Consider the following 27,152-nt stretch of genomic DNA (forward strand, 5'->3'; position numbering starts at 1 on the left):
TGCAGACTAATGAGAATGAGATGCTGGGCATGGCATAAATGTCACAGAGCTTTTCTATGTAGCTTTTCGATCTGAGTGCATCTCTCTTTCTTTGACAGGAAATTGAATTTCCCCCCAATTTCAATGTTCTATAAAATCATTGTAGGTATTATTGAAAATCATACATCCTGGATATTCTCTATTTTTTTTAAAAAAAAGACAAACCAGGAGCTCTAGTGGTCTTTCTTTGCAGAGGAAGCATCTTTTGATGTGCTTTATTTAGATGAAGTAGTGAGGCTTTAAAAAACGACACTGTTTGTTATTTTATCAAACTATTCACTAAGGCTTCATTACTATTACTATTAGTCTTCCCATCGTTCCTATCACCCATCTCCTCCCACTTATAACTGTATGACTGTAACTTGTTGCTTGTATCGTTACGATTTATATTAATATTGATTGTTTCTGATTGCTTATTTGTAAGTGTTGTACCTCATGATTCTTGACAAATTTATCTTTTCTTTCATGTACACTGAGAGCATATGCACCAATGATAAATTTCTTGTGTGTCCAATCACACTTGGTCAATAAAGTACTTGGTCAATAAAGTATTCTATTCTATTCCATTCCATTCCATTCTTAGACCCAGCTGCTGTGGCCTAGAGATGGAGCTCTTGCTTCACAATCAGGAGGTTGTGAGTTCAATCCTAGCTATGGCAGATGTAGGGTTTCCTGCTTGGGCAGGGGTTTGGACTAGATGGCCTGCAAGATCCCTTCCAACTCTGTTGATCTTTTATTCTATTCTAAATTAGTCTCTGGCTATAATCAGCCTTTATCGTGGCTGTTCTGAAAACATAACTTTATACTTTTGTACACCTAATTCTAAGGATTCTAGCAGACAGTAGCAGGGTAGCTGATCGTACTGTTGTTCAGGGTAGTCATCTCTGTGTCAGAGATGTCAAAGATCTCAATCTGTAGAATCTTTCAGAATTTTTTCAGAATGGCAAGAGCAACATTGGTGGATTTATATTGCAAGCCCTGCCCATTTCATACAAGTGTGTCATACATGGTGCACCTATAAAAGAAATGTACTTGCATTGTGAAGCTTTCATCTTTCTGTCTTCCCTTGGCCCCTCTGCAGATGCTCCTGTTTTTAATGCTAACCATAGTTGGCTGGATCCAGAATAGAATATGATGGCAGTCTTAATTCACAACATTTGCCCTCTTCCTTTTTAATTAATTGTTAATGCTCAGTATGTAATTTTTTGAAATAATGATTCTTCATTTGTAGGATATTTTATATCTGGTCTGGAGAGGAAAAGGATTAGAATAATTCCCATAGTTCAGTGTTAATTATGTATTACTAGATATTGCTAGAAAATTGTTTGTTTTACCTTTGATTGGAATAAGACTGGTCTGTTTGTTGTCCACGTGGAAAACATGTGAAACTGAAGCAAGTTGATCATTCATTCATTCATTCATTCATTCATTCATTCATTCATTCAATTTTCATGCTGCCTTTTTCCTTAGACTCAGGGCGGCTTACAACATGTTAGCAATAGCACTTTTTTAAACAGAGCCAGCATATTGCCCCCACAATCCGGGTCCTCATTTTACCCACCTCGGAAGGATGGAAGGCTGAGTCAACCTTGCCCTCATCACCTCGAAACTCGACTACTGTAACGCTCTCTACATGGGGCTACCTTTGAAAAATGTTCGGAAACTTCAGATCGTGCAGAATGCAGCTGCGAGAGCAATCATGGGCTTTCCCAAATATGCCCATGTTACACCAACACTCCGCAGTCTGCATTGGTTGCCGATCAGTTTCCGATCACAATTAAAAGTGTTGGTTATGACCTATAAAGCCCTTCATGGCATCAGACCAGATTATCTCAGGGACCGCCTTCTGCTGCACGAATCCCAGCGACTAGTTAGGTCCCACAGAGTGGATGTTCTCCGGGTCCCGTCAACTAAACAATGTCGCTTGGCGGGACCCAGGGGAAGAGCCTTCTCTGTGGCAGCCCCGGCCCTCTGGAACCAACTCCCCCCAAAGATTAGAATTGCCCCCACCCTCCTTGCCTTTCGTAAGCTGCTTAAAACCCACCTCTGCCGTCAGGCATGGGGGAATTGAGACACTCTTCCCCCTAGGCCTTTACAATTCTATGCATGGTATGTATGTATGTATGTTTGGTTTTTTATATTAATGGGGTTTTAATTGTTTCAAACATCAGACTACTATTGTACACTGCTTTATTGTTGTTGTTAGCCGCCCCGAGTCTCCGGAGAGGGGCGGCATACAAATCCAATAAATAAATATTGGGATGAAAAATCAATCATTTTATCTCATAAATATATGGAAATGCACAAAATATTAATTGTAAGCTTATTCAGAAAGAATAGGGAGAATGGAAAGACGTTAAAAGAATGGTATTCTTACATATCAATCTGCCAAGTGCTTTGAAGGAAAGGTGTGATCGAAGACATGTATTTCTTCTTTTACCTACTTGGTCATGGGCCATCAGGAGTCCCTGTTTGCTGTACTTTTCAGCATGAGGTTAGTCGTCTCTTTCAAAATTGAACAAACACTCCATTAATGAACATTTCTTTCTCAGAAGGGTTTGTTCCCACTCTACTTAAAGAGATTTCAGTTTGAGCAAATACAGTAGTACCAGTTAACGTCTCTGATAATTATATGTTAAATTTATATATTAAAGAGCTTTCTGCCCCTTAAACATTTTAGTGTACATAGGTAATGTACAGGTAGCTTTTAAGCTGTTTTCGGAAAGCACATGACTCTGTGGGCACAGGAAGCTTACAAGTAGATGTGGGTAACAAAGCATTCCCAATTTTAAATCTGAATTTTTAAGCTATTTTATCATATTTTACTATACCATATTTTGGCATAATTTCTATCAGGAACAATATATTTTGGATTTCAGTAATGCATTAGAGTTATAGCAATATATATAGCTATTTTGTAAAGTTATATCATTTATTTGTAGAACAAGCCTATTAAGTATTTCACTGGTTTTAACCTAAGCTGGCAGAGGGAAATGGAAAGAGAATTAATCTGATTTTGGAATGAGCTGTTCCAATCTTATCAGAGGTGCTGTAACAAACAAATGGCCTGTTTTGATTTTAGCAAAATAGACTTGTAAGGTTGCGATATATTCTGTGGTTGGAACATATCTGGAAAATTTAGAGCAGCTGAAGACAAGATGTTTTGGTCATTAAATGTTTTGCATTTTATATATATTTGATATGAAGGATAATCATATCCACAGTCTGGTAGCTCCTTTTAAACACATTTTATGAAAGGATATAAACTAAAAGTCTGCAATTGATGAAACCTTTGAATAAAATTTGTTAGATGGTAAAGGTATTGGCAGACTTATTTTTTTCACAATCTATAATTACCGTACACCATTTTCCTCATTTCTTTGAAACAAATACTGTATAAGGAAGGCCAGTATTTACTTTTCAAAGAGACAACAATAATCATGGTCATCCCTTTTTAAAACTGTTGGTGGATGATTATCTATCTATCTATCTATCTATCTATCTATCTATCTACCTACCTACCTACCTACCTACCTACCTACCTACCTACCTACCTACCTACCTACCTAGAAATTAGAACTAGTCTGAGCATGCTTCTTGACTGGACTGCTTCATAAGGCTGGCGTTACCCCTCTGTTCTTTACTAACATTATGCCCTGGCTTAAAAGTCTAACCTAGGTTTTCTCCTAAGGGCTTTTTAAACCAGAGTAATTTCAAATTCTGGTTAAGAATGAAACCTGCTAAGTACTGGTACCCTTAGGAAAATATAGTATTTAATCACGACTAAGGGAGATGCCTTCCTATTTAAACAGGTAGCAGCAAGAGGTTGACTGTGTATCAGCTCAGTGTCTAAGAAAGATGTTCAAAGCTGTTTAGTACTTGCATGGGATAGATATCAAGACCATTGCTCCTTACAATTTCACTGTGATGATTTAGTCTAAAAAATCTCTAAGAATGCATTACAGAATGCAACAATCTTTAGTTTTCACTCAGATTGAATCTGACCTGGAACAAAAATCTTATGAATCAATATAATCAGCTCAGCTAGTCCAAAATGAAATCATTGAGTCTTGGAGATTTATTTTCCTGCTTTTGGGATCTTTATGCCTGATAGGCGTAATCACACAAAATAAAGTATATAGTATGACAATTGAATGCACATTGATTCAAGGCTTGAGTAAGTTCCCTGTTTATACTGCTCAAAAAGATAAAGGTTCGACTACTGCAACACTCTCTCCATGGGGCTACCTTTGAAGAGTGTTCGGAAACTCCAGATCGTGCAGAACGTGGCTGTGAGAGCTATTGTAGGGCTACCTAGATTTGCCCACGTTTCTCCAACACTCCGCGGTCTGCACTGGCTGCCGATCAGTTTCCGGTCACAATTCAAAGCGTTGGTAATGACCTATAAGGCCCTACATGGCATTGGACCAGAATACCTTCGGGACTGTCTTCTGCCGCACGAATCCCAGCGACCGATAAGGTCCCACAGAGTTGGCCTTCTCCGGGTCCCATCGACTAAACCATGTCGTCTGGCAGGCCCCAGCCCTCTGGAATCAATTCCCCCTCAGAGATTTGAACCGCCCCCACCCTCCTTGCCTTTCATAAGTTACTAAAGACCCACTTATGTCACCAGGAATGGGGGAACTGAGATATCCCCCAGGCTTATACAGTTTATGCATGGTATGATTATGTTGTATGGTTCCAATGTTGGATTTTAGAATGTTTTTAATATTAGATTTGTTACACTGTCACTATTTTGTTATGAGCCGCCCCGAGTCTATGGAGAGGGGCGGCATACAAATCTAATAAATTTAATTAAATTTAATTAAAGGGACACTCAAGTAACACATCGTTTACAGTCAAAATAATTTATTTGTAGAGGCAGCCTTCTTGGTTTTTTCCTGTTATCTTTTCATTTCTTTTCACTGCTATGTTGAAAAGTGGTTTGAAGGATTTTTGAGGAATAAATTATAGAGAAATTGGCTATTATTAAAAAAAAGATGCTTCATTGAGAGCAGAAAGGCTACAATAAAATATATGAAGATAATGGTTGAATATATACATTTGGATATATGCTTTTGTGAGCAATATATTGCTGTGATGTTAATAAAAAGTACTGTCTTTCTCCAGATTTTAGATAGAATACATAATTTGGATTTCATTAAAGTAAAAACATTTTTTTAAAAAAACTAGGACTCTTACAAATCTTTTTGACTTGTTTGCTGGAGATAATTCATATCATTAATCAATCAGGATTGTTAACATTGTTTCCCTAATCTGAAGATTTACGCAATCCAGAATGTAAATCACCTAAATGACCTCATTTAGGAAGCAAATACCATGTTATCCTTTATGGATGGACTGCAATATGTAAAATTTTCAATATGCATTTCATACTATTAAGAATGTACTGTGATTTTAAGAAGATATGACTGTTATATGGATTAAAATGTATTCTATAATAACTGTTTAATATCAGATAATTTGTTTTCTACAGAGAACAAGGTTAAAGAAACTGCTGCAATGAAAGCAGATCATTTGAGGGCCAGAAACATGAAAAGATATATTAATCAACTAACGGTAGCTAAAAAACAATGCGAAAAACGCATAAGACTTCTGGGAGGCCCTGTTTATGACCAACCAGACGATGGTAATTTTGAGGATAGTGAAGGTCCTCAGAGCCAAAAGGTAAGAGAACTTTGTTTGAGGTGGGTTGGGTGAAACAAATGGAATGAGTGAGTTGCCACAGTGCAGAGTATTTTGATTTACATTTTAGTAGTTAAATAGTGATTGTACTATGCTTCCTCCCTATAATGCCCAACAAAATTATAAGCATTTAGACTGATGGGGGTGGTGGTTTTCAGCACTGGCGATAGGTTGCTCTCGGTTCGGCCTGGTTTGGTAAACTGGTAGCGGTGATGGTGGGAGGCTCTGTTCACCTGCCCGGAACGCTTTTCTGTGAATGAATGAGCACACGAACCAGTAGCAACGGGATTACTGATACCATTACTGGTCAGCGCTGCAGTTTTGTTTTAACCAATACTTACTACAATTTCTGCTAAGGATGCAACTGCCACTGAAAAGTGCTATGGAATGTATCCTTCTTATGATGCAAACTTCTGATAAGAGTGATCAATGTGACTTTGGGGTCAAAACTTTATGGAAAACAATATACAAATGGTTGTTAGAAATAACACAAACAGAAATTGAATTCTCCCTGAAAGCTTTCCTATTAGGAATATGGGATAAGAAATACCCAAAACCAATACTTCATTTGATGACCCATATAATCACTGCAATGAGATTAACATATGCCCAAAATTGGAAAAATCCATCAGAAAAGCAAATAATAGAGAAAATATACAGGTGTGTGGAGATGGACCAAATGACAAGAGACATTAGGATCACGAACGTTGATGAAACATACAAACCATGGGATAAATGGTATGAATGGATGCAGAATAGAATAACCCAAAGAAATGTTAAAAGACTTATACAAACTCAGATAACAACAAAATAATACTTACGTTTAGTAAGATAGCAGTTATCTATTTATCTATTCATCTTTTTAACGACTAATCTAATCAATTAGAAATTGAACATTTGTATACTGAAATAGAAACGGGCAATGATCTGCATGTATACAATGAGATTTCTTTCCTTTTTATTGTATTTGAAAAACTAAATAAACCTCTAAAAAAAAGAGTGATTAATGTGAGAAAAGGTTGTATTGTTATAGCTCATGCATCGTCTAAAAAAATAATCAAAAGAGATTTGTTTGTATGTTGAACATTTTTGTCACGATTCTCAATGGGCATATTAATGTGTCTAGTAGAGCTGGTCCAGAACTAGCATGTTTTCTAAAATGCATAGGAGAATAGAATAGAAGGCCTGCCTAAAATTCTCTGGAAAACAAGAGACAGCGGTTCATCTTTCTAAAAACTGTTCTGTTTTTTCCTTTACATTTATGCTTATTACATTTAATAGATACTATAACCAGCTGGCTTGCTTATAAATAGTTAATTGTCATAATCTTATTAATTCTACGTTTCAGATACTTCAGTTTGAAGATATATTGTGTAATCCATCCTACAGAGAGCATTTTCAAATATACATGGAAAGAATGGATAAGAGGATTCTGATCAGCTATTGGGAATCTGTAGAATACTTGAAGAATGCTAACAAGGTACACGAATAAGTTTGTCAAGTGTGCTTCTTGAAAATTAGACTTTCTTGAAGCAAAATTTACAGTAAGTCAGTGTTGCACAAAAATACTTAAAGGCCTTATCCCATTGATAAGATCAGAATTTGTATAAATATGGAGAATGAGAAAATAAAAATAAAATAAAGTTGTAAAGGAGATATGAAAAGGGAAAAGATATTAAAAATCTAGGGCATTTGGAAATGGCAGAATTTAAAAAATAGTTAAGCAAAAAAATGAGGAAAGAGAGGAGTAAGGCCTAAAATTAAGAAATACAAGAAAATGAAGAAATTTGGAATTTGAGCAATTGTGAATAATTTAAAAGAAATTTCATTTAACACATTTAAATGTGGGGTTTTTTCTTTTTCTTTTGATATGATTATACAGTGGTACATCGTAATACAAACTCCCCATGATACGAACATTTCGAGATACGAACCTGGGGTTCGGAAATTTTTTGCCTCTTCTTACCAACTTTTTTCGACTTATGAACACACCGCAGATCGCAAAATGGCGCTTCGGCATTCTCCCGAACCCGAACCTGAACTTTTCGGGTTCAGGTTCGGGAGGCCGCTGAGAAGCGCCGCCGCCCGCCTGTCACCTTCTGAAACAGTCGGGGGGCTTCTCGGCGTTCTCCTGAACGCCAAACCCGGCAGAGCGCCATTTTTACCATCGGCGGCAGCTTTTTCAGCCAATCTGGAGGCTGAAACAGAGGTGGGGAATCCCAATAGGGAATTCCATGGGCGGAGCTTTGACGTCACGAAGACTTCCTTCCTGGAGGCCATGATCCTTTCATTGAGGACCTGTGTACTGCCCGAGTCAAAAATATTTACTGACCCTTCGCATCCTGGACACAAACTGTTTCAACTTCTACCCTAAAAACGTCGTTACAGAGCACTGCACACCAAGACAAATAGACACAAGAACAGTTTTTTCCTGAACGCCATCACTCTACTAAACAAATAATTCCCTCAACACTGTCAAATGTTTTACTAGTCTGCAGTTCTATTTCTACTAGTTTTTTCTCATCATTCCTATCATCCTTTTTCTCCCACTTAGGACTGTATGACTGTAACTTGTTGCTTATATCCTAAGATTTTTATTAATATTGATTGTTTCTTCATTGCTTATTTGACCCCTATGACAATCATTAAGTATTGTACCACATGATTCTTGACAAATAGAGCATATGCACCAAGACAAATTTCTTGTGTGTCCAATCACACTTGGCCAATAAAGAATTCTATGGTATTCTTTTCTAACAGAATACTTTATGCCACCAAGCTTGAAATTTTAGGTTGCTACGACTACGGTCTGCTTAATTGTAGTACACAAAATTATCTGCTACAATGTCCTACCTGTCAATGACTATTTCAGCTTCAACCACAATTATACATGAGCACACAATAGATACAAACTCAAGATAAACCTCTTCAAACTCAATGCAGAAAATACAACTTCAGCAATAGAGTGGTCAATTCTTGGAATGCTCTACCTGTCTCCATTGTTACTTCATCAAATCCCCATAACTTCAACCTTAATTGTTTACCATGGATGTCACCACATTCCCAAGAAGTCTGTAAGGGGTGTTCATAGGCACATCAGTGTATCTACTGCCCCTGTCCTACTGTCCCCATTTATTCGTACCCATTTCCTATGTTCATATTCATGTTTATACTTATACCTGTTACCTTGTACATGTTTGATAAACTAAATAAATAAAAGAAAAATATTTTGAGCAAGTTCTTATTTGTTGTAGATAATGAAGGTCTTCAGCTGTGGAATTACCCCCCCCCCTCTCACATAATAGCTGTTTTTTGATCATTGGGTTGGAGGAGGAATTGTTAGTTTAATGTTCAATTGTCACATAAAAACAATATTGTATTATGGTCATCAGGCACAAACATTTAACAATTGCTGATTATTATGGATGCTTTTCTTTCTTTTCAGGCTGAAATACCTCAACTCGTGAGTCAAATCTATCAGGATTTTTTTGTGGAAAGCAGAGAAATTCCTGTGGAAAAAATACTATACAAAGAGATACAACAGAGTCTTGTGGGCAACAAGGGCATTGAGGTGTTTTCTAAAATTCAGGCTGATGTTTATGAAACACTGAAAGACAGATACTATCCATCATTCATTGTCAGTGATTTATATGAGAGGCTGATCAAGAAAGAAGAGAGGACTCCAGTCCAGATGGCATCTGATGACAGAGATGATGTGAGTTGTGACAAAAATGCCTTTCTCCTTTTTTCTCCTTTTTGTCCAGTTAGCTCTTTCTGTTAGCTCCTTTACTGTATTTCAGGAATTCTCGTCTATCTTAGATTCTTTTCCAATTATCTTTTCCTCTTTTAGATCCCTTACTGTATTTGTGAGTTTACTAACATCTTCCATCTTCAACACCAATACGTGTTAAAGTCCAAAAACTCAAGTTCTAAATGGTCTCATTATGCCAATGTTTTCCCAATTGAATAGTAGGACATTCGTGGATAGGTGATTTTTCTTCCTCTGTTCTTTGCGGAAGAAAGTTTTAAGGAAAATAAATCAGGAAATTCTTGAAAGAACCATGCTTGGGAGAACTTGTTTCTGAAGAGATCATAATAGTTTCTGTTCTATAAGATACCTGCTCCTTAAGATTGCCTAGAGTTTCTTTTTAATCAGTCCTTAGCCCTTTTCCTAGAAATTTCCTTTTTAAAATAAAATATGATTCATTGATCTTCAATGGTCCTGTTTAAGGTAGCTTGTTTTCTGGAGTGGGGGATGAGATCATGGGAACATTTTTTTTTAAATCATTGTGAGGATTATTCTTGCTATTTGTTAAAGTAAATCAGATTCACTTAGAGTTGGCTTCCAGTTGGACAATTCCAGCAGGGGTACCTGGGCTGTTTTCAAAAAGTTACCTGGAATGTATTTTTGCCTGTGATTCCTACTTCAAGTGGGCAGGTCCTCCAATCTGTTAACTCAAACTCCCCTGTTTATTAAATCCAGGTCCCCCATCATTCATCAAGGCCTTCTGAGAGGTGACCTGCCATTGAGTCCATGCACTGATAACTGTATGGAGGAGATTATCTTTGCAGTGTTGAAGGTACACCCTCTCTTCAAGAGGCCATCACTGGATCCACAATACTGGGCAACTCCATTCACACTCTAATCATCCTTTATAGGAATGTTTCTTGAGAATGAGGTTGGGCTTCAGCTACAAAGTAGGCTGGTTATTTGGACCCGTTTCATTTGGCTTTCAGGCCAGGTCACATTATGGAGCCACTTTTGAACATTTTTGTACACGGCTTTTGGCCCAGCCAGAATTAGGATAGGTATGCCTTTCCTCGTATTCCTTGAATTCTCAGTTTTACTACTGTCAATTGCATTATCCTTACGTAGTAGCTCTGATATTTGGGGATGGGATCACTTTTTGCATTGGTCCTCTTCTATTTCTGTGGCCAGTTTCATTCAGGGCTAAAGGGGATGAGGTAGAAATTGAGTTATTGGCTTCTGCAGTACAGTACTTGATAGCTGGTACTTCCATTTAACATCACCATGAAACTACTGGGTGAGGCTATCTGTTGTTTCAGCATGTATTACCAGTCTATTGATGATTCCAAATTATGCCTCTTGGTTCTGCGTTAGTGAAGTGATGCTATGTTAGTCGTGTGCTTGTCCCTGTTTCTGGAAGCTGTGTGGGTCTGAATGGGGGAGGAACAGACTTTGGCTCAATCCTGAGAAGACTGCATGATATTTGGGGGCCCTGCCTCTGGAGAACTTTCCTTTCTGGTCTTGGATGGGGGTTGCACTTCTCACCATGCAAGACTAGTGTACAACCAGTAGGTGGCAGCTGAGTTTACTTAGTGTGGCAGAGTAGCCTTTGTTTGGTTAAGAGGCCCTTGTGTCACCTCATGAATGGGTTACCATAACACAGTCTACATGAGGTTGCCCTTTTTTCTTTTTTCTTTTGTATATTTCTGTGGCTGTTCATGATTCCTTTTTATGTATTTTTTTTTAATTGCAGTTGTAAGCCACCAAACCTTTGGAAGTCAAGCAAGCCTGTAAATTGTATAAATAAATAAAAAGATGTTTTCATGATACTTTCAGTTATGACTAATCTGATAGCAATGTTCCCAGCTAGCCTATTATGATGCTTGCGTTAGCGCCAGTAAAATGCTCAAGCACGTTTTCCAGTCGAGTGTTCTTTGGCACATGCATTTATCATAATTAGAAGCTGTATCAGCTCCTGATTTTAGACACTATGTTCCAAAATGAGATTAGAATGAGCATTCGGCATATTGTCCAGTTGAGTATTCTAGTACTATAGTTCTACATATAAGATGTGTCTTGTATTAAAGTATTCAAAAATATAGAAATATAATACAGTGGTACCTCTACTTTCGTTCTGTGACCAGGTTCTTAAGTAGAAAAGTTTGTAAGAAGAAGCAATTTTCCCCATAGGAATCAGTGTAAAAGCAAATAATGGGTGCAATTGGGAAAACCACAAGGAGGGTGGAGTCCCTGTTGCCTCCCAGGAGATTCCTAGAGAGGTCCCACGGAGGCTTTTCCCTGTCTTTTCCAGCCCTGTTTCCTCCCAGGAGATTTTTAGAGAGGCTCCACAGAAGCTTCTCCCTGCCCTTTCTGGTTCTGTTTCCTCCCAGGAGATTCTTAGAAAGGTCCCACGGAGGCTTCTCCCTGCCTTTTCTGGTTACTGTTTTGGAGGCTTGGGTTTGTAAGTGGAAAATGGTTCTTGGGAAGAGGCAAAAAAAATCTTGAACACCTGGTTCTTATCTAGAAAAGTTCGTAAGTAGAGGCGTTTGTAGGTGGAGGTACCACTGTATATAGAACATGTGAGTATTCTACAGTTTTTTTGAAAAGGAAGACACTTCCTATTGATTTTAAAAACAAAATATGAACTACAATTTTATGAGACTTCTGGGGAAGATGCTTTCATTTTCTCTGCCAAGGACTTCTGTATTTGAGGAGAAACATAACAAAGTTATGGCAAAGGATTTGTCATATACAGTTACAATTCTGTAAATCCTAAATATGCTTTTCATCTGTGAAAGTAACAAGAATGTTGATGAATAGTTTTGTAAATATTATGGGTGTTTTTATTTATTAACACTTTAATTGTTCTCTGCTCAGAAACTAAATTTACAGAAGGAAACATGCCTGAACTGGCACACTTTCATCAAGTCAAAGAGATTTAAATCTACATCTCATTTTGGTTTCACACTCTTCATTTTTAGCTTGCACTTGTTATTTGTTCATAATAATATGCTGGGCATCCACGAAACCCTTTTAGTGATCTGCATTACTTGATAATGAATTCTGTTTCTCCTAGAGACAAGTTTGTGAAGAAGTTATTGATGGAGGAAGCTCAGAAATTAATGAACAGGCCAGTTATGCTGTAAATAAATTACGCCAATTAAATGACAAACTTGAATATAAGAGACAAGCTCTAAATTCTCTCTGCAGTTCACCAAAACCTGACAAAAAGGTAAGTGGCTATGGTTTTGGGGTTTTTAAAAAAAAACATATCAGTCAATGAATTTTAGAGTAATAGGCAGTTTTATTTAAGAGGTCTTTCCTTAAAGGTAAATTTACTGTATTTTTTGGATTATACGATGTACCTATATTTCAAAGAGGAAAACAGAAAAACATGTTTTTGGCTTCTGCACATCTGGTTTTTGCCTTACTCGGCCCCCAGGAGAATCCTGCTGGTCTCCTTAAACCTTCTGCACATCTCGTTTTCATGAAAAATGGGCCAATTTCCATGAAAAATGGACCCATTTTTATTTATGAATTGGACATGTGCCACTCCTCTCCATGGAGTCCCAAACCCACCACGTGTCCCGTTTTTGCCCTCCCCAGCTCCCAGGAACACTCTGCAAACCTTCCAAACCCTCTGTGGATCCCATTTTCACCAAAAATGGACCTGTTTTTGGCCTCCTTCACGTGTCTTATTTTTGGCCTGTCCAGCAGCACTCTGCAGGCCTCCAAAACCCTCTGCATGTCTCATTTTTTGGTGGGTGGGTGGAAATCAGGAGCTAACAAATGCCCATATTCAGTCTATAAGATGCACCAAAATTTTCAGCCTCTTTTAGGTGGGGAAAGTGCGTTTTATATTCTGAAAAATATGGTGTTGCTGTCCTGTTTTCTCATTTACTATTGATTATATATTATTGCCTTTGTAAAGCTCTTTAAACATGTATGAACAATCCATTCAGTGTAAGCATTTCCCCAGCTAGGTGATGTAATTATTTCTATATTTATGTCTGTTTTACATTTATTGGTCTCCAAATCTTGATTCCTAGTTCTAAAATCCTCTTATAAAACACTAATGGCTAAACTTGGGAATATTGCATATTTAAAGCTTCAGGAGTCCTTTCTTCAAAGAGCAAGTTGGGAAATAGTTTTGGAAGATGGGGATCCCAAATTTTTGTTTATGTCACAAAGCCAGACTTTATTATTTGATTCTGTTTTGGACTGGACAAAAGAGAGAGAACCAAAGCTTATGAGTGCACGTGCATGTTTTTTCCTTCACTCTGGTCATATTGTCTCTGATTCTGAAGATGAGAAATCACATATCTGCCAATAAAGCCATTAGTAACATCAGTTACCTTGACATCTAACTCTAAGCCAGGTACTTTTTTTGAGAATTTATATGACAATTTCTTGTTAGTTTCTTTCCACATTTTAACTGCTGTCCCCTGCTTCTTTTTGGGTTGGAAATTGAGCTGGAATATAAAAACAAACCAGGAATAAAATAGACCAAAACAAGTTGGGATCATAAACAAGTTTCAGTCCATTGTTGCTCATATCAGTGTTCCTCAATTTCAGCCAATTTAAGCTGTGTGGAGTTCAGTAAGCTGGCTATGGAATGAAAGGTGTTGAAATTCTCATATCATGAAGTTACTGAGATGGACTAATATTACTTTAAGTTAGTGTATTGAGAACTGCTAGTGATCACTATCAGCTTAAGGCTTAACACTGATATCTAAATCAACCTGGGCACCTATTTTTCCCTTGGCAGATTGTTTCCAAATTGAAAGATGAAATCAGTCTGATGGAGCGAGAACATAGTGACCTTCAATTGCATATTGAAAGAACAGACTGCTGGTGTGAAAATCTTGGCATGTGGAAAGCCTTCATTAATACTGGAGAGGTATGGCATATTCTTTCTCTCCTCTTTTTGCTGCTGCTGCTGCTGTTAAATGAATCGAGTCCTGCTAGTCAAATGTTTAGTTCAGAGGTCTTTAGTAATGAGGTACAGGTGGGTTTCTTCATAGCTTTGAAATAACAAGCCATGGAGAAGCACAGCATGGTTATTCTGATGTCATTAGAAGTTGCAATATTCTATTGTTTGATTTTAAAGACTTTGGGAAAGGCTACTGAAAACATGCACATATGACTTGTGTAGAACACCTACTTTGCTTTTTGAAGTTGTGTGACATGAGAGACATATCCTGCAAAGGCAGTGCTTATCATTTATCCCAACATTTGCCTGTGTGTGCATACAGAGTCATTTGAAGCAGTTTCTGAAAATGCCACCCAAACACGGCTGCCGGTATGTTTCTAAGACAGGTGCTTCAGATGTGTAGCCCCACTATAAGGATCTCTTCTGATGAGTCTGCTAGTCTTTCAGTCTTTATTTATTAGATTTGTATGCCACCCCTCTCCAAAGACTCTTCCAGTCTAATGCTCTCTCTAAATTTCCACCCAAAACACAATTTGCCATACATGGAAAATAATTGTTACAAGTTCAGTTACATATAATAATTCTTGTGAAAGTATGCATATGTTTTTTAAAGTAAGGGTCTGTAGAATTAACATTTTATCATTCTTTATTTCTCTAGGTCATTGAAGAAAATGGTGAACAAGTGCCCTATTATTCTGTTGTAGTGATACTACAGGAGATTGGCAGGGTTGAAGTGAAGGAGTGGACAGTTGTCCGAAAGCTCAATGAGTTTCAAAGTCTGCATCGAAAACTCAGTGAGGTAGACAAATTGTGGAGAGAATTCTTGCTTACCTTGAGAGTTCTGATTGAAATAATATGTTTAAATAGTTCAAATAATATTAATAACTTTATTGTGGAATATTTTTAATGTTTGTTTCTTTTTATAATCTATTTTGTACTGCATGATGTCCAGACTCATATTTTATATGATGGGTGGCCATATAAATGTGATGAATAAGTAAATAAATGGGTGAGTTCTTTGGGATGTAAGGATACTTTATACTCCCATTTAATAAGGCAGGACTTGTGGATTGCCCCAGGTGGAAAGATGCCACCACCATATTAATTCCATTCACAAAACTTCAGTAGAAGCACATTAAAAGTTCTGCTTCTTTACAAGGGGAAAAATAGAACAAAGGCATTTTTTGCCCCCGTCCACACAAAAATTATTTATGGGAATAGTAAGCAGATTTGAAAAATATGATTTTTGTTCTTTTGGCTGACTCAATTAAACTCATATATTTTTTCCATAATATATACAATTACTTGCTTAACAATAGTACATAGTTAGTACAAAAACATACATCTCATTCTGATCTGCATCATAGCAGTAGGAAAAATGCCACTTTTTTCTGTTTCAAACAATGTCTGAAATGTAAAACTTACCTCCTGCATTTTATTTCCTCTTTCTTGCTCCATCCCATTTCTGGTTTTACATGTGTGAAAGAAAGCCTGTTTTGTTTTTATTTTCCCTGGCAGTTCGCTTCGCTGCTCTTTGTGGAACATATTTTACCTCTTCAGAGAATATGGCATACTCTTTGTTTTTGTTTTTGTACTTTAAACTATTGAATTTACTGTAGGATATATCAGGCACAGTAAATAAGCAGGATAGAGTTCCAAAGTTCTATGTGTTTATTCCATGAAATCTATACACTATACATTCCATGAAATCTATAAAACTGAACTATAAATGGTCAAAGCATATTGGTGCCAAATAAGAGTCAACACTGATTTACTCGAGTGGCTGAATTTAGGTCTCTTATGGGGGCATAATGACTGACAGAAGCACTATGGGCCAGTCTTTTGCTGTCCCCAGGGTAGTCCTCTGGGCCAGATCTAAGCATCTCCCACCCCCAGGCTGAATCTGGTCCCTGGCCATTGATTTTGACAGCCCTCGTCTAGGGTATTCACAGTTTCCCAGTTGAAACTGTATAGTTATATTGTTTGTTTATTTATTTATTTTTTGTCAAGTACAAAATTCGTAATATGCATAGATATAACATTGTTTATATACCTAAGATGGCTACTGATAAAGGGACCAATTGGACAGGGGTAGTAGGCATGCTGGTGCGCTTATCCACGCCCCTTATTGATTGACTTATTGTGAAATTAAAGACTTTTCATTTAGCCATCCAAATGGATGCACTCTGCCACCTGTCCTATGGTCTTGTAGTTAAGGCATCAGGCTAGAAATTCAGAGATGGTGAGCTCTAGTCCTGCTTTAGGCATGAAAGCTGATTGGGTTGTTGCAGTGAAATTAGGTTTATGAATGAGTATTATGTATATTTGCTGCCTTGAATTTTGTATAAATATAATAATGGGATTAAAATTAATTTAAAAAAAAAAAAATAGAAGCCGCTACAGTCCTTAAGAGTGTACGCTGTAGATGATGCCTGGTTTTTTTCTTTTTGTTTCTTTTTTGTTCTTCTTGGATTATTAAATCTTTGGGGTTATTTAAGATGTTTTGGAGTGATTCAGTTGATTTATGTGGTATGGTGATGTTGTATAGTTGTAATTTGTAATACAGTGATACCTCATCTTACGAACCCCTCGTCATACGAACTTTTCGAGATACAAACACGGGGTTTAAGATTTTTTTGCCTCTTCTTTCGAACTATTTTCACCTTACGAACCCGCTGCCACCGCTGGGATGCCCCGCCTCCGTTACCAGCCGAAGCACCCGTTTTCACGCTGGTGGGATTCTCCTGCTGGGTTTCCCCTGCAGCGTCGCAAAAACGCGGAAGTATGGAGGTGGGGTTTCCCATGGAGGGGAGCCTCTGAGGAATCCCACCAGCATGAAAACGGGCACTTCGGCTGGCAAAAGGGGCAAATTTTGGGCTTGCACGCATTAATTGCTTTTCCATTGATTCCTATGGGAAACATTGTTTTGTCTTACAAATTGTTCACCTTACGAACCTCGTCCTGGAACCAATTAAGTTTGTAAGACAAGGTATCACTGTATATTGATTGTTTCTGAGTGGTTTTTTTGATGTTTGACTGTTATGTTGCCTTCTATTGGTATAATAGAGAGAAATTGAAAGTTAGCAGTACATAGTCGTATCATTTAATACATTGCTGGCTTTAGTTAGACATGTAAATTAAAATGGATTAATAATTAGGAATTTATTCTTTTTACCTAGTGCTTTCCATCATTAAAGAAAACTCAGTTGCCATCACTAAGCAAATTGCCCTTTAAATCTGTAGACCAAAAATTCATGGAGAAATCTAAGAACCAATTAAATAATTTCTTACAGGTAAGATTTCTTAATTTTTGATAATCCCAGAGAGTTCATTGTGGAGATTTTTTTCTCCTTTTTATTTTTTCTGATAATAAATCTTTTCACATTCTAAATTCAGCTTCTAGATTGATAAAATGGTCTAATTCATCAATCTGTCCCTTTTCTTTCACTGAGATTTAGTGCTTAAGTATGCTTTTGAACAAATAGGGTGACAGGCCAGTATTTGAAAATGTGTTGAATGTAAATCCTTGTCAAGGAGTAGAATTTGTTAAAAAAAGAATAAGCCTGCATTTATCTTGTGTTATATTCTCCAAGGATCTCTATAACTAGAGCAGGGCTGCCAAAGTTGCATAGTCACTTGACGTATTGTGATTCCCCCCCCCCTTTGTTAAATTGGGCGTGGGTATGGCCAGCTCATGATGCATCTGGACCACAAGCTGCAAGTTTGACACCCCTGATTTAAAGAATCTAAGGACCTAGAGCCTTATTGGCACAGTGATTAGTTTGTGATGTTGCAGGCTACTCCTGCTGATTACTGGCTGCCAACAGTTCATTAGTTCAATTGTCACCGGCTCAAGGTTGACTCAGCCTTCCATCCTTCCAAGGTTGGTAAAATAAAAACCCAGATTATTGGTGGCAATAGGCTGACACTGTAAACCACTTAGAGAGGGCTGCAAAGCACTGTGAAGCAGTACAGTAAGTCTAAGTGCTATTGCTTTTTTATACTTTGTTCCATTTTTGTACTTGTAAGCAGATCCTATATTTCATTACTTTTTGAGACGTTTTGGGAGGAAAAACTATAGACTCTAAAAATAGTGTTGTGTTCTGATGTCTCTTAGTAAGTTCTGCTACTGATAAACATTTTTGCTTTGTCACAAATCAACTTAAATGGATTGTAATAATCACATGCAGTTGTTTCTTGTTTTAAAAATAAAACCATCTACTGTTTGGTATCTCCAAATATCATACTGTCTTTTTTCCTGCAGAAATTGCTTTCTGATGAAAGGTTGTGTCAGAGTGAAGCACTTTATGCCTTCTTAAGCCCTTCTCCTGAATACCTTAAAATTATAGACATACAGGGAAAGAAGTCGACTTTCTCACTCTCTTCCTTTTTGGAGAGGCTTCCTGGTGACTTCTTTTCTCATCAGGAGGTAAGTGGATGAAGGAGAATTATTTTTGGTAGATAAGCATTGGTAAATAATGAGACAACTAGACCTAGGTCACATTGTGTTGTAAGCTGCAATAGGGTTTGTTTGTTTCTAACTTAAATATGTCACTCAAGGAAGCAACTAAATTACAAAGGTAGAGGAATGAGTTTGCCAATCTTACTAATTTAAAAAAAACAGAACACATTATGGAGGTATTTCAGTTGAGATAGAGTTGTTTTAAATGAATCAATAACCAAGGAGATAAATGGTTTTAAAAATTATTCTGCAATAAACAAAACATTGAAGGATCTGTTGTATACATTGTCTTCAATTTCATAGGTTTCAGACCAGTTCTAACAGTTGGTTCCCATATTTATCCCACCATATCAAAATGCTTGAAACAGCAGATTATTATCCCTGTCTTAGAGAGAGAGCAGAAATGCAGTTAAAGGTTCAATTAAATTTTCATGCTATGTTTATGATGCTCAGGAAGAAGCTGAAGACGATGATCTATCTGACTATGGGGATGATGTGGATGGGAAACGGGATGCCCTTGCAGAGCCTTGTTTCATGCTGATAGGAGAGATTTTTGAGCTGCGAGGAAGTAAGTAAGAAATTGGTTCTTTAGCATATAAACAGTATGTTAGTAGTTAGGCAACTGAGTAGTAATAACTTATATTAGGACTTGAAATGCTCAGGTTGAAGGGAGCCCTAAGCAGAGATGCATTGGACAATGTTTCGGTTCAGTTTAGTTCTCAGAATAGTTGTGGCAAAGTTAAAATGAAGGAAAGTCACAGCTTTTGCTCAAGACAGAAAACTGAACAAATAAAGTACTTACATATTATATAATATTTAAACATGGGAAGGTTATTTTATTGCCTGAGATCCACCAATGGAATTTCTCTTGTGGATCTTAAGAACATATTTATATAAAAACAATTTATAGATGTCGTGGGAGAAGATGAGGGTGGTTTTAAAATTGGAGGAAGAAATATCAATAACCTGCACTAAGCTGATGACATTAATTTAATAGTTGAAAATGTAAAGGCTCTAGAAGTATTAAAATTCGAGAAATACATTGGAAAATGGAACTAAAATTAAATATAAAGAAGAGCAAACTAATGACAATGAAAAAAATAACCTACCTTAGAATTGTTAATGAGGAAGGTAGATAGTTTCTGCCTTTTAGAATCAGTCATTAACTTTAAAAGAACACGAGTCAAGAAGTATACCACAAATTAGCAGTTGGCAGAGTACCCATGAAGGTCTTGACACTATAGAAGCAAAATATAGTTGCCTTGAAAGCCAAATAACGCATGGACACAGAGCTGGGTTTTAAAATGAGTCACTTTATTGATATAATAAGTAAATTGATGTGAAAGAACTGCAGAGGTAAGAGACAAAGGGGGGCGGAATCCCTGTCAAAACATTTCTAAGTAGCTATGGGCGAAGCTTCTTGCTGAGCAAGGGGAAGGTTCCTTGGCCTTTCAATTCAATTCAATTCAATTTATTAGATTTGTATGCCGCCCCTCTCCGAAGACTCATACATAATTTTTTACATCTCAGAAACCTGGCATTTTAAGAAGGGTGTATGGGCTTTTGATATCCATTGTATGACCCCCCTACCAGGTTAGAAAGAATAGTCTCTCAGATAGTATTAAGATAATCAAGCAACATTCAGAAATTAGAAATGGATTGATAATTAGTATAATTTTTATACTGAGATTACAAGTAGGATCACTTTGCCTGATCATAGTTTTGGCTGCAGACGGCATGGTGACCAAAGTTGGACTTTGCCAATATCCTAATCAAACAGTAACTAATACACCTATAAAACAGAAGAGAACAGAACAGAATTTTATTGGCCAAGTGTAATTGGACACACAAGGAATTAAGTTCGACAAGAATCATAAGGTACAACACAATGATAGTCTGGGTACAAATAAGCAATCAAATCATATTAGGAATCAGTCAGTATAATTATAATATAATAATATAAATATAATTTATATATAATTAAATTATAATATACATATCATTGACAAATATAATTATCAGGTGAGATTGATCCAGCAGTCATTTCCAGTGAACTGTCTTCTAAATTAGATGAAACCACTCATGTCCCACATCACTTCTCAGAACAATTAACAAAAAGGCTGGGTGTATATTCCAAAGCTGCTGACTAAAGGGCATAATGTCTCTTATCTGTGAACCTGATCCACGGAACTCTTTTTTATATCTGGATCTAATTTCACTTGTTTATCCTCATTTTACCTGTTACTTCATCTCAGACAGTACAGACGTTTATGGCTTTCACAGAATCAGATGACAAGTGACTCAGCTGAGTTTTGCCCTTAGCTTTTCACTGAATATGCTTGAAGTAAAGTCCTCTACCATCTGTTGAACATCACTCTGTATAACATTGGATTAGCTCTCCTCACAATTTCATGTAGACAAATTATTTGCCCAGGTATACAACAGTATATTTAAATGGGGATTAACTGCAAGTTTTGGATTTACTTTTTTGCTCTTTTCTTTTTTATAGTGTTTAAGTGGGTGAGAAAGACACTAATTGCACTAGTTCAGATCACTTTTGGAAGAACCATCAACAAGTGAGTGTGCTGTACTTCTTTTGCTTCTGGAATAGAGTTAAACATGACTTACAGGAATACAATGCAGGGTACAACCTGTTCCCTCTGTAGATTATAAAAGAGCAAGTGCTATGGTGCAATTGGCTCAGGGAAGAGGAAGAAAGTTCTGAGATGAGGAAACAATTGTTGTTCCATGCTTATAGTGTTCCGTACACTTTTGCAGATGTTTCAAATTACTAAACGCCATGAATACACAACTCCGATTTAGTGAATAGTGTGTATTTTGATCAGTGATTGATATTGAAAAGTCTAATACTGTTCAAAGGTAGCAAAAAGTGATGATGATGATGATGATGATGACGATGACACTAATCATTTTGATGGCAATTTGTAATATCCTCAGTTGAATATAATGATGGGAAATAAAATAGATAATAAAAAGGCAATCAGTTATACAGTTGAATTATGTACCATAGTAAGATTACTATCCTATGTGTGGCTGATCAGTCGTTGATCAGCACTCAGTGATATCTTACATTACATTAGAGCAGAGATCCTCAAACTTGGCAACTTTATGTGAGCATAGCTGGCTGGAGAATTCTGGGAGTTCAAGTCTACAAGGCTTAAAGTTGCCAAGTTTGAGGACCCCTCATTAGAGGCTCAAAATTGCTCTAAACTATCCCTCTAAAACAGGGGTCCCCAAACATGGCCACTTGAAGACTTGTGGACTTCAACTCCCAGAATTCTCCAGCCAGCTATGCTGGCTGGAGAGTTCTGGGAGTTGAAGTCCACAAGTCTTCAAGTGGCCATGTTTGAGGACCTCTGCTCTAAAAGATCAAAGTGGGACCAAAGGGAAAGGTAGACATCTTTTATTGTACTGTAGGATTATGCAAAGCATTGCAGTGGCACCAGGAGTTCTGAAGATATGGTTGTTTTAATATCTCAAAGAAAGGGGTGTCTATTACTTCCTTGCCCACTATGAAGGCATGTTTTGATTGCTTTGCCCAGTCCTCTGCTTAAGGCAAAAGGGAGTTTTTCTAAAATATGGTTTTAGAAAGTTTTAATGAAAATAGAAGAGCCAAATCATTAGCTGCTTTTTGTGCTGAACAGGCAAATGAACAGAGAAATTGTGTGAATAGCAGTATCTTTTTTTAGCTTTAATGCTGTGAAACTGATAAAAGAGAAACCTCAGAAATATTAAATAAAACAGGCAAATCTGTGTCTTAGAAGGGTGGCATAAAAATTGAATTAATATAATAATAATAATAATAATAATAATAATAATAATAATAATAATAATCAAATCATTTGTTTGAGCAATATTGAACTATATGTTAGAATTTCAGGTAGACCTTAAAATGTGTAGTAATAGGTATTTAAAATTATCCTTTCTCAATCTGGTGTTCCTGAATGTGATAGGATTGTAAGAATAAGCAGAAAACAATGGCATAAGCATGGAAGGACCACAGAGAAGATCACATACTCTAGCAACACTGGCAGAGCAAGCTACTGGAAATAAACAGAGCTAAAGTGTTAAACTTAATGGATAAATGAAATGTCTGTAGTCAGTGAAGCTCAGAAAGTATTAAGGACTCCACAGTTCAACTCTGAGCTGCACATACTGTTCTCTTTTATTAGGACCTGTAATTCCTACTCAGGACACCAACTTGTGTCATCATCTGAGTTGAAAACCATATCCAGAGAAATACTGGAGCTCTACTTTATTGATGTAGGCTATAAAAAAAGGATCTTGGAAGCCTGACAGTATTTTTATTTTCTTCCCCCGTGTGCCAAAGAGAGCTGAGGCAGAGCAATTAATTTTTTTCCTAACATTTTCTTCCTTCCCTAGATTTAATTCGTGTTTTGCTAGCAGCTATATTCCTTTCCAAAGTCATCTCTCTAGTTCCCTACAACTTGGGGAAAATTGATCAAATGACCCCACCCTCTTTCCAATTCACATGGATATAATGTAGACAATTAGCAGAGGTTGTATTCAGGCTGGTTCGGGCTGGTTCAGGAGAACCAGTAGAAACGATGTGCAGGTGGGCCCGACCAACTGCCCTGGTGCTATGCTGTCCTATTTAGCCACATTTTCAAGCCATGCGCATGCATGCAAGCCATATGTGCAAGCAAAGTACATGCACAGGCCACATGCACAGAAGGCACACACACAGCCAAAGTGAATGTGCACACATGAGGGTTCACATTTTCGGTGCTGGGCGAATCAGTAGGGAAATTATATGAATCCCATCTCTGACATCTAGCATAGTCTCTTTTTAATAAATCAGTAAAACATTTGTACTTTTTAAACAGTACGTTGGTAAGTAAAAATTGGCAATGCTGTTTTGCAATATTAAACTTAAATATGAAATATGATTTACTTTAATTACATTACATCATACTGAAATTATATTAAATTATATTAAATGGCAAACAGCCTATTCAACCTATCAGTATCACATAAAGAATGGATAGGCAAAGTTGGCTCTTCTATGACATGTGGACTTCAACTCCCAGAATTCCTGAACGAGCATGATTGGCTCAGGAATTCTGGGAGTTGAAGTTCGCAAGTCATAGAAGAGACAATTTTGCCTGCCCCTGACCTAAAGGAACAGTGACATAACCAGGCTGCATTAAAAAAACTTAACAGTACAGTTTCCAGTTTATTGGTGATCATTAAAGAGAATGGACTTATCCATCTTTTCCTGTCTCTATTTTCATTTCTAGCATTCAGAGGTCATACGAGAATTATATTATATTTAAGATACGTGAACTTCAGCTTCCAGAATTCCTTGGCCAGCTAAACACTCCTGATCATTGTCCTTGTTAGAATTGTAGAATGCTGGTCTGAATAATCTCTCTTAAGGTTGTTCCATCCAAATTGCACTTTTGCTAGATGTATTTGATATTACTATTATCTTTCATTTTTCTAAAAGGATCCTAGTTATATATTTTGAGACTATTTTCATGGTTTTCTTTAGCAATTTTACTTAAAAGTTTACTTATCTCCAGATAGAACATATTCCAATCACTCCATGCATTATTGTTTAAAATATAACATGGGGATGTAAGGACATTTCATGATACTAAGTTGCCTGGACTATCTAAACAAAAGGTATAAAAAAGTCATGTACATTACATTAAATATTTAAATTGTTTGCCATTTTCTTCTAAACAGTCCCTTGTTTGACTTCAAGACCTTTCAATATTCCTTGGTACAATTAACGTTTTATTTGATATTTGTAAATTATGATATGATGGTCTTCTATATATTGTCTGACTCGATGGGGCCTGACTTTAGTTATATCTTGTGTGTGTGTATATGTGTGTTTGAGTGTGTATCTTTTTAGAAAGGGAAAAGTAGGTTAAAACGTTTTTTTTTTATTCTTGCCCCCAAGACAAATTCGTGACACAGTAAATTGGATCTTCAGTGAGCCAATGCTTGTTTACTATATCAATATATTTCGAGATGCATTTTGGCCAAATGGGAAACTGGCAGCCAGCACAAAACCTATGAGTGAACAGCAAAGTAAAGAAACAAAACAGAAAGCACAGCAGAAATTACTTGAAAACATTCCAGGTGAGATATTCTGACGTTACAGTATTTCAAAATTAGAACATTAGTCTTTTGTTTCAAATTTTTATCAAATAAACTCTTAAATTTATCAGGATATAAAATATAAAAAATTAAAAATAGTGAGAAAATGTGGGAGGAAAAGGGAAATGGAAAAAAATGTAGGCTAAAAGGGAAAAAGAAAGAAACATTGACTTCATACTCTTATGAATGCAGCAGAACAGGATAATAATATTGCAGTCTCAACTTTTTACTTTTACATGCTAGCATTTCTATTCTTTGGACAATAGAAGCCAAATTTGATGAACAAACCTGTTTAAATAAATCTTCTCCTTGGCCATCTACCGTATTTTTCAGAATATAAGATGCACCTATATTTTGGAGGAGAAAAATAGGGGGGGAAATCTGCTTACCAGATATTTATCTGGCTAGCGTTCTTAGTCTGGTCAGCTTCAGTACATTATTTTAGCCCCTGGTTATGGCTTAAAAAAATTATTATTCGTAGAGAGTAACAATGAAAGAGCTTGCAAGCAAGCTGGTAAGAGCTGGGAACATCATTTTGCAAAGATTTAGGGCTTGGAAAACATTCTTCGCAGAGAGTAACAATGAAAGAGCTTGCACACCGGTTAGAGCTGGGAACATTGTTAGCACCTGGTTAGGGTTATATAGAAACTTATTTGGAGCAAGTTAGAGCAATGAAAAAAAAACCTGCAAAGACTTAGGGCTTGGAAAACATTCTTCACAGAGAGTAATAATGAAAGAACCTCAAGGTAAGAGCTGGGAAGATCGTTAGTACTTAGGTAGGGCTGGGGGGGGAAGCTTTAAAAAAAAAATTACATTCAGAGTATAAGACGCATCCAAATTTTCAGCCTCTTTTAGGGAGGAAAAGGATGCATCTTGTACTGTGAAAAATACGGTAATAGCAATAGCACTGAGACTTATATACTGCTTTACAGTCCTCTCTAGCGATTTAGAGAATCAGCATATTGCTCCCAACAATCTGGCTCCTTATTTTACTGATTTCAGAAGAATGGAAGACTGAGTCAAGCTTGAGTCGATCAGGATCAAACTGCTGGCTGTCAGCAGAGTTAGCTTGCAATACTGCATTCTAACCACTGTGCTACAGTGGCTCTTCCATGGTATTGGACTTCAAAGTGAGGAGAAATAATTTAGATGGCAGAATACAGGAACTAGAGATAGTTGGATTTTCCTCGGATTTTTTATTCTATTAGAATAGTTAGACTTACTATTTTGTTGACATTTCACCCAACCTGGATCTTTATATCATTACACTACTATGGATATATTCCTATTTCATTATACAGTACACTGTATTTTTTATATTTCTTCATAAATGGTTAAAAGTATTAAAATCAGAGTCAAACTTTTTTTTAAATCTTTAATAAAGTTCAAAATTTTTGGAAACAAATACAAATGGAAGTGAACAAAATTACGAATGGTAATTGGAAAATAACTAAGGAAGCAGCATTATTGATAAAAAATAGTGAGGTAAAAGAATATGAAGAAATCAAAATTGCAGCTATAGAAAGTGCCCAGGCAACTATAGTGCTTGGGTGGAAAGATGACAATAAATGGACGATAAAAAACTGGTGCAAATATATGGCGGATCACATTCACTATGAAATTATGGAAATTAGACTACATAATTATAATGAAGGGAAATTAGCAGCAACAATGAGGCGGTGGGAGATGGTTAAAAATTATATATTAACAACATCAGTAAGCGATGCAAATGTAAGAAATAAAATTCAATCACTCTATAAAGAATGAACAATGTAACCCAGAGACAAAGCAAATGAAGGACACAAAATTGATTCTTCCCTGGTGAAGGTTTTTTTTTCTGTATGGTGATGGTACACTTATGTTTTCTGTTTTGTTTTTTGTAAAATTCTTTAAAAATCAATAAAAAATTACATTAAAAAAAAACTTTTTTTTTAATGCTTCTTTCAGACACGCTCCAAAATCTTGTTGGACAGCAGAATGCTCGCCATGGCGTAATCAAAGTGTTCAATGCACTACAAGAAACCAAGACCAATAAGCATCTTCTTTATGTGAGTTTAACTCAAGACTGTGGGGTTGCTTGTTATTTAAAACAGATTCTTTCTCAGATCTTA

General features: G+C 36.7%; 1 protein-coding gene across 1 annotated transcript in view; it reads left to right on the forward strand.

Moving 5' to 3' along the window:
• Positions 1-27,152, forward strand: part of SNX25 (sorting nexin 25) — a 61,422-nt gene that overhangs the window by 32,761 nt on the left and 1,509 nt on the right. Inside the window, exons 7-18 of the mRNA XM_070757548.1 lie at positions 5,537-5,727; positions 7,094-7,225; positions 9,191-9,460; positions 12,570-12,725; positions 14,262-14,393; positions 15,085-15,225; positions 17,606-17,719; positions 18,691-18,855; positions 19,342-19,456; positions 21,398-21,464; positions 24,842-25,023; positions 26,989-27,089. Of these exons, the coding sequence (XP_070613649.1) occupies positions 5,537-5,727; positions 7,094-7,225; positions 9,191-9,460; positions 12,570-12,725; positions 14,262-14,393; positions 15,085-15,225; positions 17,606-17,719; positions 18,691-18,855; positions 19,342-19,456; positions 21,398-21,464; positions 24,842-25,023; positions 26,989-27,089 (1,766 nt within the window). The remainder of the gene's footprint in view (positions 1-5,536; positions 5,728-7,093; positions 7,226-9,190; positions 9,461-12,569; positions 12,726-14,261; positions 14,394-15,084; positions 15,226-17,605; positions 17,720-18,690; positions 18,856-19,341; positions 19,457-21,397; positions 21,465-24,841; positions 25,024-26,988; positions 27,090-27,152) is intronic.

The sequence above is a fragment of the Erythrolamprus reginae genome, chromosome 7 (assembly GCF_031021105.1).
Source record: "Erythrolamprus reginae isolate rEryReg1 chromosome 7, rEryReg1.hap1, whole genome shotgun sequence".
Classification (NCBI taxonomy): Eukaryota; Metazoa; Chordata; class Lepidosauria; order Squamata; family Dipsadidae; genus Erythrolamprus; species Erythrolamprus reginae.